This window comes from Euprymna scolopes, chromosome 36 (genome assembly GCF_053919585.1).
Source record: "Euprymna scolopes isolate OS-2025 chromosome 36, ASM5391958v1, whole genome shotgun sequence".
NCBI classification, from domain to species: domain Eukaryota; kingdom Metazoa; phylum Mollusca; class Cephalopoda; order Sepiida; family Sepiolidae; genus Euprymna; species Euprymna scolopes.
In genome coordinates, this window is record NC_136517.1 from 36,742,959 (window position 1) to 36,757,585 (window position 14,627).

The window sequence follows — 14,627 nt, forward strand, 5'->3', positions numbered from 1 at the left end:
CATGTGTTAGATGGCTTTTAAACAACTAACGAACTAACCAATCCCCCTTTCTCTCATCCATCCTTATCTCTTTCATATGTTGCTTAACTTTTTCCTGTGAACTGAACCTGCAACCTCATTTATTCTACATCACTAACCCAAAACTCTTATCCATTGTTCCAATGTGACCATACCATCAAAGTCTCCTTCTCCACACAACTCTCTATACTGTGCAGAGTTAATCTTCTTCTGAGATCTCCAGATCTGGGCTTGACTTAAAACCCCCATATTTCAACATCCATTATATCATTCTTATTATTTCTTGCTATGCAACACATGTCCTCAACCCTTATTGAAATAAAATAATTAAGATGTAATAGCATGTTGAGAAATTACTTATTTTGCAGAAGTTAAAATGAATTTAAATGGAAATAAATATGTAAACAAAAAAAGTTGGAACTTTTTTGTAACAACATTACAAAAAGAAATCAGTGTCATCCTCAAATGTGTTCTTTTGAGATTTGCTGATTCTGGGGTGCCTCTAGTCTAATTACTTGTAGTTCTATCGACCTGGTCGGATTGAGCCTGCTCCACCTGAACACAAACTGCATCTCAAACCATCACAGTTCAGTTTCACCGATCTTGGGTCAGGTTGCAGGATATGGCTAACCATTCCCAGTTTTGTTGCTGGAGACCAACTACTTGTGAATTCAATAGTACCGCCATGTCATCCTTAATTGTTGTCGCCAAGGTCTTCGGCTGTCCATTGGCATGTTTGTGTCGGTCAGGCAAAGAGGAAAGGAAAGAAGACCTTGAGAATGAACTCTCCCTTAGTTGATGAGCTGTATGTTCAAATCAGCTGAGATGTCGTTGAAGAAGGACAGACTGTAAGGGGTGTAGGTGTCTTCAGTGGAAAATAGAAATAAGAACATGATCTCCACAGCAGCAACGCAGAATGCTGAAAAGACAGTTGTCAAAAACTCATAGGCCATGGTCTTAAAGCCATAGAGAAGGCTGGTCCTCATCATCACCTGATAAATGCATCCCTTTGTGTCCAAACATATTTCCTGTCAGGACCACAGAGACTGGCTGAGACAGAAAAATGCGGACAGTGCAGCTCCTATTCGTCATCCAATCTCAGCCGCCACATGCCCAGTTGACATGATAGTAAAACTACAACAAAAAAGCCATCCACAATATGTAGGTGAATTCAATCCAGTGTGAGCAGCTGCCAGGTACTCTGGTCAATCAGCATGGACATGATCTTTGTTTTGGAGACATAGATACATATCCCCAATCTGTAAGCAAATCTGTACTTGATCCAAGCAGGACGATATCATCTGCATAAGCAAGGTCAAACGCAACAATGTTCTGCCCCCCCCCCCCCCCAATGACTTTGAAGGGCTTCGTTGAGGATATTGTAGCAGTTAAACTATATACTATAAGCGGATCAATACCCGTTGCCAAAGTGATTCGGCCACACTGACCAATCGGTTGGCTGGGCGCATTGATTTCAGCTGTCCCCTTAAGGACTATTTTTAGCCCTTTGGGATCTCAGCTGTGATCGGCAGAGAGACGCCAGCATGCGACCTGTACTGACCTCTCTCACTCACTCCTCCCATTGCTACTTGTTGACAACTGCAGTCTGATGGCAGACGGCACCTAAAAACAGACATTTTACACTTTCTTTCTTTCTCTCTAGTCTGAGATACAATCTCGCCTTTTTTACATAAACCCTTTGTTGTTGGTTTGTTAAAGCAATGTCGTTTGGCCTTGTGTTTATTTAAGTAATTATTAGGAGAGAAATGCACAACATTTTCCTCCTATAAAACCATACTATTGCTTTTATTTATTTTTATCTTACTTGTAATTTTTCTGACTTATTTTCCTTTGTTTTTCTATCTCTCATTCGTGTCTCTTTGAAGAAGTTTTTTTTTTTTTTTTACTTTTTCGTCTGTTCAATTTACTTATTAATCTAATGTCTACCACCTTGCCTGCTTATGTGGGTGACGTCCGAGTTTGGTTCGCTCAGCTCGAGTGGTATTTTTTAGCAAACGACATTAAAGAGCATCGGCAATTGCCAATATTATTTAGTGCATTCCCTACGTCGTTGACGCCAGTGGTCAAAGACTTGATCACTGACACTCTTCCTAACTCGATAAAATGGGAGGTCCTGCTCCGGACGTCAATGTCAGTGGAAAAACGCTTCCAAATGTTAGTCCATGACGAGCTCTTGGGAGACCGTTTGCCTAGTGAGCAACTCCGGCGAATGAGAAAGTTAGCTGAAGACGTCCCTGCTGACAGTGCCCTTATAAAACAGCTTTTCTTTTCAAGGCTGCCGGCACAGGTGAAATCTATTTTAGCCCCTACATTGGAAAAACACTCTGTCGACGTTGTAGCGGCATCGGCAGATAAAGTTATGGACTTTACCAAGGGTCCTACCACTGCAGCTATCCCCCAGACTTCAGCTGAAGTTTCTACACTCTCAGCCAAAGTTAAGGACACAAGTCAAGAAGCCACTTCCTTGGCTATACTTGACGCTCTTGAGCGGCTTACCGGAGAGGTGAGGAAGCTGAGTGTGGCCAGATCAGAATCACCTAGACGCCACTACAAGAGCCGTTCGTCATCCCCAGATCACCGCCATCACTCTAGCAAGCCAGGACTATATTTTTATCATAGTCGTTTTGACAAGGACACATGGCGCTGTACGATGCCCTGTTTGTATTTGAAGAAGGGAAACGATTGTCTGGAGAACTGAGCACAGCACATTCTCCACAGACCACCTACAACCCTGCCTATTTTATCACTGACTCCTTATCCCAAGTGTGTTGCTTGGTTGATACAGGAGCAGCATTTGGCCACTGAAACTCCTCACCGAGAAGCCGCCAGTTTCACCCATAACACTGCAAGCGGTAAATCACTTGTCTATTCCCACATACGATCAAATTTCTCGTTCCCTTGACTTGGAATTACGTAGAGACATTACGTGGGTTTTTATAATAGCTGATTTGCCCTATCCCATAATAGGCGTGGACTTTCTGCACCACTTCAACCTATTAGTTGACATACGCAGACAACAGCTGATAGATGCTAATACAGAACTTTCTGTCACAGGTTCAAAATCGAACTTCACATCTATCAGCCTTGTATTTTTCATCACTTCTGCCGATGACCCATATCATATATTATTAAACTCCTACCCGGAGTTAACTAACTTGAATTTTGTTATGAGTGAACCACCTCATTCAACAGTTCACCATATTGAGACCACAGGTGCTCCTGTATTCTCACGACATCGACACCTCCCTGCTAACAAACTTAAAGCAGCGAAGGCAGAGTTCAACCATATGCTGCAACTGGGAATCATACGCCCCTCGTCCAGTCCACGGGCTTCCCCTTTGCATATGGTCCCGAAACGTTCCGGAGATTGGCGTCTGACTGGGGACTACCGACGACTGAATGCCACTACGGTACTCGATCGTTACCCAATTCCACACATACAGGACTTTGCTTCTTCACTGCACGGTTGTAAGACCTTCTCCAAACTAGATTTGGTTAAGGCAAACCATCAGATTCCAGTGAATCTAGCCGACATCCTGAAAACTGCTGTAGCAACTCCGTTTGGAGCATTTGAAATTTTAACTATGCCTTTTGGTTTGCGAAATGCGGCTAGTACCTTTCAACGCTTCATGGACAAGGTAGTGCGTGATTTAGACTTCATCTATAACTACATAGACGACATTCTAGGGGCAAGTGCCTCACCTGAGGAACATGTCACTCACCTCCGCTTACTCTTCGAACAGTTTCAACAGTGTTGGGTACATTTTGTTGCTGCACCTCACTATTTTCGACATGTAGGGAAAACAAAAACAAATATCCAAGACAATGGCTAAATCTTTAAAAAATAAACTCCAGTCTAGAATGTGGAAATAAATGGATGGTAATATTTAATGCTCCTAGTACAAAGCTCCTTTGCTTCAACAATTATACAAAAAAAAAAAAAAAAAAAAAAAAAAAAAAAAACACCTTTTCAATTATCGATTGACATGGTTAGTACTCCCTATCCGAGAGTCTATTTAAACTCCTCAGCCTTACATTCACAGGCAACATGAGGACGTTGCCAAGGTTTTTTTTTTTTTTTTTTTTTACATAGGAGTAACCACTTCTCAAGGCCTGAAAGCAACTTGAGAGTAAGGGTTAATGAGTTTGCGGTAGTCACTGAGATAACAGTGTAGTTAATAGTTAGTGGTGGAAATGGGCTAAAAATGGACTGGAGGGGGGGGGGCTCAAGAAGAACTTGTTTACATTAGACTTGAAGACGACCATATTGTAGTCAACTGGAAAGTAGGTCAGCAGAACAGAGCCACCATGTTAATAATGGCTTTCTGAATTTGTAGACGTGCTATTTATGGTATATTTTTACTTACTTTCCCCTTCAATAATCACCTTTAAAATGAAGACTTTTAAATTATTTTTAAAACAACTTCACATTCTAATTTTCATAGCGATTCAGAAACAGTCAATCCTAAGTGCGACACCGGTGTTAGGTGAAACTGAAAACGTAGCCTCGATGTGAAAATGACTATGAAAATTAAGATGTGAAATTATTTTAAAAATAATTTTAAAGTCTTCATTTTAAAGGTAGTTGTTAAGTTGGAAAACAAGTAAAAATTTACCATAATTATAATAGCACTTCTACACGTTCAGAGAGCCATTATTAACAAGGTGGCTCTGTTAAATCTTATACTGCGCGGACAGAAATCTCCTAAAATGAAAACAATTTGCTTGTGGGTGTTAAACTGCACTAGTGCAATCATAATTAAAGTATGACGAAAGAAAAGGTAGATCGTGGATTTTGAGACCATTTTCAGGCATGTTTAACTATAGATAAAAACAAACCAAAAACAGTGGCCAAGAATGAAAGAAATACCCATCAAATAAATGTTACCAAAGGCAAGATAAATTACTCTTCTAGCTACCGGGCTAAGTTATTGGGGTCGTAACCTATTTTAAAGAGTTAATTAAGTTTGAAAATACCGATAGAAATCCACCCGATAAATGTCACGATGATATTCATTTGGTAGATTTCTATCAGTATTTTGTTTTATTTTCAAGTTTTAGGCGATTCTCAAGACTCCAAGGTGGCAGCCTCGTGTTCGACATTTTTAAAAAATTTTTTTTTTATTGATCCGTGCTGAAATAACGTTATTATTTAAAAAGCCATTTTTAACATGGGGAGGAGGAGGGTGTTTTATACCTATTCTGTACTTTAACCTTACAATTGAATAAAAAAACATAAAACTTTAATTAAACTTGGAAATACGATTTAAAAAGTAGCGCGGATCAGTAAGTGCATTACTTTTTTTTTTTTTTTAATTTTTTACTTAAGCGCTCGGCTCGGCATGACTTGTGTTTAAAACTTAATAAATGTTTTAAAAATAAGTTAAAACAAAAACTTTCTCCAAGTAGGTAGAAGAGTAATTTATCTTGCTTTTGATAACATTTATTTGTTGTATATTTGTTTATTAACCACTTTTTTTTCAGTTTGTTGTCTATAGTAAAATATCTCCCTCATTTTCATATGTGAGTTTTAGCGTCCCAAATTTCACTTTGGTATCGCTCTGTATTTACTAGAGCAACCCCCCCCCCTATTTCTCGCACAAACTTACCTGAGACGATCCATTCCCCACCATTGTTGGCAAACTCAATCGCATTTACACACCCGTAGTGAGCCTTCAAGTCCCGACGGTAAAGGTTTCGAGCAAAACACAATCGTTCATTGATCAACTTTCTGTGGAGAGACTGACCACAAATACTCCGGTGGGTCGTGTAAGAGAGGGGCGAGAAACGGGGTCCCTTCGGAGGTTGGATCGTGTAATTAGACGATGATCCATTGATTGTGGAGCTGTTATTGTTATTAATTTTAATGTGGTGTTTTTTCTTAAGCAATGGTCGTTCAGCAATCCGTGCGTTGATCGACGTGATGTCGTTGTTGTTATAAGTAGTAGTAGACGTAATAGCGGTCGTGACGTTAGGGTTATATTGAAGTGCTGGTTGGTTAGTGTTGGGGTTTGGAATAAGAAGGGACGACGCATCATCGGGGGTCTGGTTTGGTGGTGATGGTGTTATAGTAATGTTGTTATTGTTTCTTGGTCTTGTTGTGGTTGCGTTCGACGAAGAGGAAGAACTCGAAGACGAAGAAGACGACGACGAAGTGTTAGGACTGCTACAACGGCGGTGTCCATTTTTAGGGTTAGGAGACGACGACGAAGAAGAAGAAGAAGAAGAGGAGGAGGAAGATGACGAAGAAGGTGAAGAAGAAGAAGGAGAATAATATGAAGATGACGATGAACTGCCTAGCGTGGACGACATGTTATTATTATTAAAAAAAAAACAAGAAAACTATTAAAATTATTAATATTACAATAACAATATTAAAATATTATTATGGATAATAACAACTTTAAAATTACTATAATTATTGTTTACTAAGTCTTTAAATTATCTCCTTTTCTTGTTGTTTTTGTTTAAACTCTTGGTGGACATAGGCCGTAAAATAAAATCTGTCCGGATTCCTGCCTGAGATTTTTTGTTAAAAAGAGGGGGTAATTGTTCTAAATAAGTGAGATTTTAGCCCCTTTTGCGGGGTTAAAGAAGAAAGGGTGTAATCTGTAAAGACAACAACGACAGTCGTGTTGTTCTTTTTGTATAATTCGATGGTATTTTCTCGTCATCGTCCTCACTAAGAGATTGTTATCCTTACAGACATGTTTTGGTTCATTCAGCGAAACAACATGGCTGGCAAACCGAAATCTCGCGAGATCTACAAACGAGACTTGAGAATCTGATTTTACTTTGAACGAAATTATTTATTTTTATTTATTATTATTATTATTTATTTATTATTATTACTTATTATCATTACTCACTATTTTTATTAATATTTGCTTTTTTTTACACCATATGTGTGTGTGTGTGTGTGTGTGTGTGTGTGTGTGAATATATACACTATTTTAAAATATTTATTATTATTATTATTTTATTAGTGTTTGATTTTTCAATCAATCAATCAATCAATCAATCAACCAATGCACACACACACATACACACACATAACCTAATTAAAAAAAAAAATACAGAAAAATCATAATGTACCTATCCGACACGAAACAAAAATTTCATGTTCCAAAAATCACGTCAATTGATCAAGCAAGTAGTTATATATATATATATATATATATATATATATATATATATATATATATATATATATAAATCATTTTTAAACAATTTAAAGCGATTAAGGCTGATTTCGCACGTTTTAAATATTGTGGATTTATCTGCCCTTGCTTTTTTTTAAGATGGCGACGCGAAACAATCCTTTAAATTTGGATTGTCTTAGTTAAACATAAAACTATTTGATCAATTTACGTAATTTTCAGAATATAACATTTCCGTTGTGTGACGGGTACGTACATCAGAATTTTAAGTTGCATTCTTCATAAAAACCAAAAAAATGTTGAAATTTCATATGAAATCCAAAAAGAATATTAATTCTAAATAATTTTAAACCTGAAAAGCTGATATATTTAAATAAAAACCAAAAATCCCAAAGAAACTCCTTTTCCTCTAAATTACTTTATGCTAAAAACACGATTCTTATTCAAATTGGCACTCATGGCAGTAATTAAAAGTAAAGAAAGCACAGAAAAGTCTGTATGATGTATGTACCAATCATGGAAAACAAAGATGAAATGTTCCAAAAATCCCGTAATTTGATCAAGTTATTTTTTTTTCAAGACAATTTGATTGGCACTTACAACGATAAACACAAATTAAGAAAAACTTTTATATTGTACCTAATTGTCACGGAATGAAGATTTTATATTCCAAAAATCGGGTATTTAGCAGAGAAGCTAACAAACAACTACACGAAAAATAAATCCTCCTTGCAACCTCTATCTCACAGAAGTGATGTTGCGAGTTTGTCTCTGATGTATCGTTATTTTCATGGAAAGTGTTCAACTGAGCTTCAATCTATGGTCCCCCCTCGCCAAACTTTCCCAAGAAACACTCGTCTAGCTGTAAACACTATCAATAATTTCCCCCACTCTTTATCTGTGCCTAAACCTAAACGTAGATTCCATGAACAAAGCTTCTTTCTTAGAACTGCACGCCTGTGGAATTGTCTTCCGTTTTCCTGCTTTCCGGCTGACTACAATATGGTTGTGTTCAAGTCTAAAGTAAATAAGTTCTTGATGAGCCGTTCCACATAAGTTATCAAATTTACCAAATTTTCATTACTAATGATTACTATATTGACCAATTTCTACTGTACACTCTTTAACCCTTATCCTTGAGTGGCCTCTGGGCCTTGATAATGTGGTGATGCCTATGTAAAAAAAAAAACAAAAAACAATATATACAAAAAATAAATGTTAATTTTATATCTACTTGGCTCATTTGTTTTGGTTTTCAAGTAGTTTTTATTGCTCTTTATTTAATCTCAAAAATTCAATTTTTCCGAGTGGATTTGAAAGAGAGAGAGAGAGAGAGAGAGAGAGAGAGAGAGAGAGAGAGAGAGAGAGAATAAAAATGGCAGCATCTTTTGGAAGAAGGAAACCTCGTTTTGAATTTAAGGTTTACAGGTGCTTTGAATTTTTTGAGGTGTTTTTTTTTTTGGGGGGGGGGGTTTATGAGAGTACCCAGCATAGTATAAACACCCTAACCTCCCCATGTTAAAAACGGCTTCAGAAACAAACACCCCCAACCTCCCCATGTTAAGAACGGCTCTCAGAATAAACACCCTCAACCTACCTATGTTAACAACAGTTTCAGGAATAAACACTTGCAACCTCCCCATGTTAAGAATGGCTTTAAGAATAAACATCCCCCTCCCATGTTAAGAACGACTTTAGGAATAAACATCCCCAATCTCAAAAGCCGTTCTTAACATGTGTTGGAATTTTTTTTGTACCAATAATAGTGCATCCCTGTTTACATTTATTATTTTTTATCTCGTTCTTGTATTTGATTTTTTGTATTTCATACCCTTTATGATTCTTAGTTCGTACATTTTGGGTTTGTACGAAACTCCCTTTAATTGGAAGAAAAGGGAAATGCTAGCTCCGTGATGACGTCACGAGCCCAGTGCGAATCTCGGCCTCTTTTTTGGTTCCAGTGACGTGGAGAGTGGACGTGTCCATTGCCCACCGCAAACAAGGAATTTTGGAGCCTCCTTCAAAGAAGAAAACCCAGCAAGAATAGCCTGGGCATGCGACGAGGCATGCTTCTGAAAAATATCTACGTGGCTACGTTTTTGCACATATTTTGAAGGAGTGTAATTATTTTAAAAAAGACCTTATTTTACGTGACAAGGAATTTTGGAGCCTCCTACAAAGAAGAAAACCCGGTAAGAATACCCCGGACATGCGACGCGGCATGCTTCTGAAATCCATCTGCGTGTCTACGGTTTGCTCGCAAATGGAGGAGAGAAAATTCTAAAAGGACTTTAAACGAGAAAAAAAAAAGAAAAAGGCACGTGCCTGACTGGCTTTCAATTTGTGAGTAAGCTCCTAAAATTTACTACATATGAGAGTGTGATTAGGAGATACTATTTTGCATCATATTATTGTATTCGTTCATGGATACGGCATCTTCATTATATGAACCAGTGTTATTTTTTTCGTTATATGTTACCTTGGGGTTTTTTAAATTTAATGCCTGCAAAGGGAAAATTTTGCAACTGATTTTATTGTGAATAAAATCTATTCTTCGTTTTAAAACAAGACCTTTATATTTTATTCTTTATCCCCCACCCCCACCTTTTTATTTCATGCTGTTATTTTTTTCAGGTTAGTTACTTTTGCGTCGAATTTATCTGCAAACAAGATGAATTTCCAACACATGGGGAGGTTAGGGTGTTTATAGTACGCTGTGTACTCTCGTAAAAAATACCAAAAAAAAAATTCAAAACGAGGCTTCCTTCTTCCAAAGAAGATGCTGCCATTTTTTTTTTTTTTTTCTCTTTCAAATCCACTCGGAAAAACTGAATTTTTAGATTAAATAAAGAGCAATAAAAACTACTTGAAAACCAAAACAAATGAGCCAAGTATATATAAAATGAATTTTTATTGGCTACGGTAACATTTATTTCTTGTATGTATTTATTTTTCGTATATGGTTTTGTAAAGAGTTTTTGACTTGTAATGGGGGTATGAGACGAATGGATTCACCAATCATTTTTATAACCAACGGCTGTGCTAAACAACCAATGAAAACGTCCCGAAATTATTATAAAATTGTTGAATTTTGGATTCAATCAGTTCACCGTTTACTACGTCACGGACCACATTTAATTCTTCGCCGCCATCTTGGTTACTGATCTGAAATACGCTGCTATCTTGGTTACTGATCTGAACTACGCCGTCATCTTGGTTACTGATCTGAACTACGGCGCCATCTTTGTTCAACACAATATCTCAAAACTTAAGAGGTTAACTACGCCACGGACCACATTTGATTCTTGGTTACTGATCTGAACTACGCCGCCATCTTTGTTCAACACAATGTCTCAAAACTTAACAGGTTTGTTGGCTTCTCTGCTAAATTATCGGAAAATCGCAAAAATTGATCAAGTAGTCTTTTTTTATTATTTACGAAAAAATAAATTTATCGTTTTTAACCGATAAATGACAGACGAAGTCATGTTTTTCTAGAGAAACTAATAAGGGAGTTAATCAGTGATTGTTTTGACAGTTTCTATGTGTCTGTCCTTGTCCTAGATGATTTTTTTTTTCACCCTCAGTGAAACAGAATAAAATTTGATTTCTGTATTTTCTTTACTTTTAAATGCTGTCATAAGTGCCAATCTGAACAAGCACTGAAAATTGTGCTTGCTGTCGATGAGGTAGAAAAATTAGCAGCCATAGTAGAATCAAAACGAGACTGACAAGGGCAGACAATCGACTTGGATCTCTATTGTCTTCTTTTTCTTTTTTTTTTAAGTGTCGGAAAAATAACAGAAACGTATAATTTAAAACAAAATAATAATTTATTAATATAACACACACTTTGAACAAAATCCATTAGGGATGTTCCATGAGTGTTGCATCATTTCCATGCCACAGTTACATGTTTCGCTTGCAGCAAGCAAATTGATTTTTCTTGGATCACTATTATTCCTGATATTCGTAGACGACCTCCCTGATGATATTGTGTCCGAGATGAGTATATTTGTTGATGATACTGTTGCATAGGAGGCACATATATAACAATGATGAGGGGGAGAGACATACAGTTCTGTGGATTCTCATAACATATATTAGCGAGGAGAGAGGGTCATAGGGTGATAGATGCACAGTTCTTATATTTCTTGTAACACATATAGAGAGGAGGAGAGATAAATATTCTTGGAAGGGTTATTCATTGGACCGGTCGAATGATGATGATGTCAGGAATTCACATATGGGATCTACATAGTTTAATGTTCTTTCCTTCGCTTCCAAAGGACCCTGACTCCAACTCTCTCTCTCTCTGACTAGCAGACTCAACTGTTCTGTTCAACTCTCCTGATCTGACTAACTCTAGCTCCTATATTGAGAATCCCCCTTTTGCTATGACGTCAGAAGTGTGTTTCCAAAACATGACCAATTCACGTTTTTCCTCACACACTTTTGACAACAAAGAATTCTCAACTAACCTATTTTTTAACCTAACCTATTTTTTAACAATACATTTTTAATTTGTATTGTCCATTATTTTTAGCTGACATTTTTAGTATTTAGTTTTATAAAGGAATGAACACTCAATTCTTTTTACAATATAAACAATATCTAATTATTTATAATAGAATTTAACAATAGACCTTTTTAACATTCTGATTTCTAACATTCTATTTCTTAACCTTGCTTACAAGGTTCGAGTCTCGGCTTATCCTAATTTCATTTTCACTTATCTAATGTTTTTATTTACATGGAAAGGGAAAGCCCTTTTTCCTGTAACATCCCTATCCTTCCCTATCCTTCCCATTTTTCAAAAAAATCTATGCATCTTTAAATTCTAGTACATTTTTTCTCTATATCTATACAACCACTTGGCTAAGAAAGATCAGACCCCATAAAAAAAACACAACTTCTTTAGTCAGTCCTTTTCCAACTGACTTCATAATTATTTTTTTTACATCAGAGTCTCTCTCTGATCTTCCTGACATTTTACTTTTTGGGTGTAGGGTATACCTATACCTCCTATGATTCATATCAGCTGCTTCATCCAGCCACCCTTATGCCGTAAACTGAGGTCTCATTTTACCTCTTCACGAAATCGACGATTCTTTCATCCAAAAGTGTCCTAAACCTTTCTTTCACCTGGGTGTTCTACTAATTAGAGCTTTGTCTCATTTTCTAACTATTTTATTTCTTTTGGGACATACATCAAAGCTCATTTACCTAAATCTTTGTGGTTGGATTCTAATTATTAAGATATACCTTTTCATCACACTGATTCGCTCGGATTTCTTTGTTTGGACTCTTGGAACTTCAATAAAGACTTAGAAAACATCACCCTTAACTAAATAACCCCATCCCTTGCACCAAAATTCTTATTTGTGCACTGAATTCTAACTATGGCCCAGATTTCTGTGATTTTTCTCTTTTTTTCATCAAAGCATCCAAGATTCCAGCAGTGAAATCCTGCATTCATACATCTCTAATAAAATATAAGGTTATATCTTTTCTTCCTACATACTTACGGTATATTTTACTTTTTATCCCTTTTTAATGCTATATGTGATTTGCTCTTGGTACTGACTCTGGTACCCTAAGGAATTCTTGTATCCTTCAACGCCTGCCTTTTTAATTTATTGAGCTGAGACTTATAATTCTGCTTGGTGCCGTTACTTGCAGTATGCTTTATAAGCACCCAATATCGTAGGACCCATTTATATTTTCCTAACAGGGGCATCTCTAATGCTGTTTCCTGGCAAGCTACACTTCTTGCAAAAAATGTTTATGGGCATCAAAAAAAAAAAAAAAAAGCAGAAATCAAAATGAAAATTTATCTCTTTTATCTTATCACCTCCGAAAAACTCTAAAAATACCCGGTTACGTAATTTTCTATTGTCCCCTCTCTAAAATTCTAATTTATTTCTAGGCCAGCCATTTGTCTTAATTATTGTTTCATTTTATTTTCCTAATAATAGGTCCCGCTTTGTCAACTAAGCTCTAACCCCTGTACGATCACCACAATGTTGCATCTCTGTGCCTGTTTTACAAATATTTTAATGGAATGTGCTCTAATGACCGCATTGCACTTGTGCCCCCTCGACATACATATCTCCGACACACCTGCTTAGCAACAAAATCTCACCCCTTCACTGTTGAGGTTCCTAAATGCCAGAAAATTTCTTACTCTAATAGTTTCTTTCTTCAAATAGCTAGACTTTGGAATTCCCTTCCTGCTACCTACTTCCCTGACCTCTACTGATATGCAGAAGTTTAAATGTAATGTAAATCAACATCTTGCTAATCTTTTCTAGGCATGATCCCAAATAGTATTCCCTTATGTCAAATTAATTATTTTTTATTTTTGTTATTATTTAAAAGTTTTTTTTTATTTTTTACTCACGTTCACCTGTAAGAAGGCATATGTCCAAGTGGTGATATGCCTTGTTACAGGTGAACGTGAGTAAAAAATAATTTTTTTTTTAAATAATAAAAAAAAAATTTTTTTAATTAATTTGATTGATTTTCGTGATTTTTGGAATATAACACTTTCATTCTGTGACAAGTAAGTACACAATAAAAGTTCCTCTTCATTTTTTGTTTATCGCCATAAGTGGCAATCTGAATAAGCAGCAAAAATCCAATTTAATTTTTCTCTATATATTATATGTATTAATGCCACTAGCTTTTTAATGAAAAAATCAAACACTTATTTAATTGTATAAAACTTTAAAAAATATTTTAAAATACTATTTCCCAAATTGATATATTTAACTTAGCATTTACTAAAGATATAATGGTTTAAAAGATAAACTCCAACACAAATTTAGCCCAGCCTTATAAATTTATTTCAACCCTGTACGGATATCACTAGAAGAGGCAAGCCAGTTAGGTTCGTAGTGAACTTTGAAATATTGTTAATTTCAATGTATACCGTTTTCATTCAATGGGTTGAGACTGTTATGATAAAAACTGAAGCGCCGTTAATTTCTAGTAAAGCTCAATGGATCTATTTTATAGGGGCAGAGCATATATAGTACAAGATTTTGTTGAAATTCATTTTTTCTTTTATATAACATTTTTTGATTTCACCTTGGATCTCTTCATTACAGCTGTTTCATTAATGGGATGACAATTCTATGGTTTTATGTTTTTATGGAAATTTTCCTCTCATCAACTCGTCAGATGCGATTTCCATCTGATGTTATCAACAAAATGTTAAGTTGTACATGATAAACATATATATTTAAAGGCTTCCTTCAGTCTTGACAGACTATGGATACCCACTGTAAGGGTGCCTGCACGTGAAATTTGTGTGGCAAGAGTTGCGCAATCTCCAACCACGCCTCTCCTGAGTCAACATTGTTGCATACCAGTGGCAAGTTGAGGTACAAGACAACTGGAAACAATGCCGAGATAAGCGGAGAG

General features: G+C 36.3%; 1 protein-coding gene across 1 annotated transcript in view; it reads right to left on the reverse strand.

The window, feature by feature from the left end:
- The window catches only part of LOC145260414 (uncharacterized), a 50,406-nt gene extending 43,915 nt beyond the window's left edge, over positions 1 to 6,491 (reverse strand). Inside the window, exon 1 of the mRNA XM_080118396.1 lies at positions 5,649 to 6,491. Coding sequence (XP_079974522.1) covers positions 5,649 to 6,351 — 703 coding nt within the window. The 5' untranslated portion in view covers positions 6,352 to 6,491. The remainder of the gene's footprint in view (positions 1 to 5,648) is intronic.
- Positions 6,492 to 14,627: the final 8,136 nt, after the last annotated feature.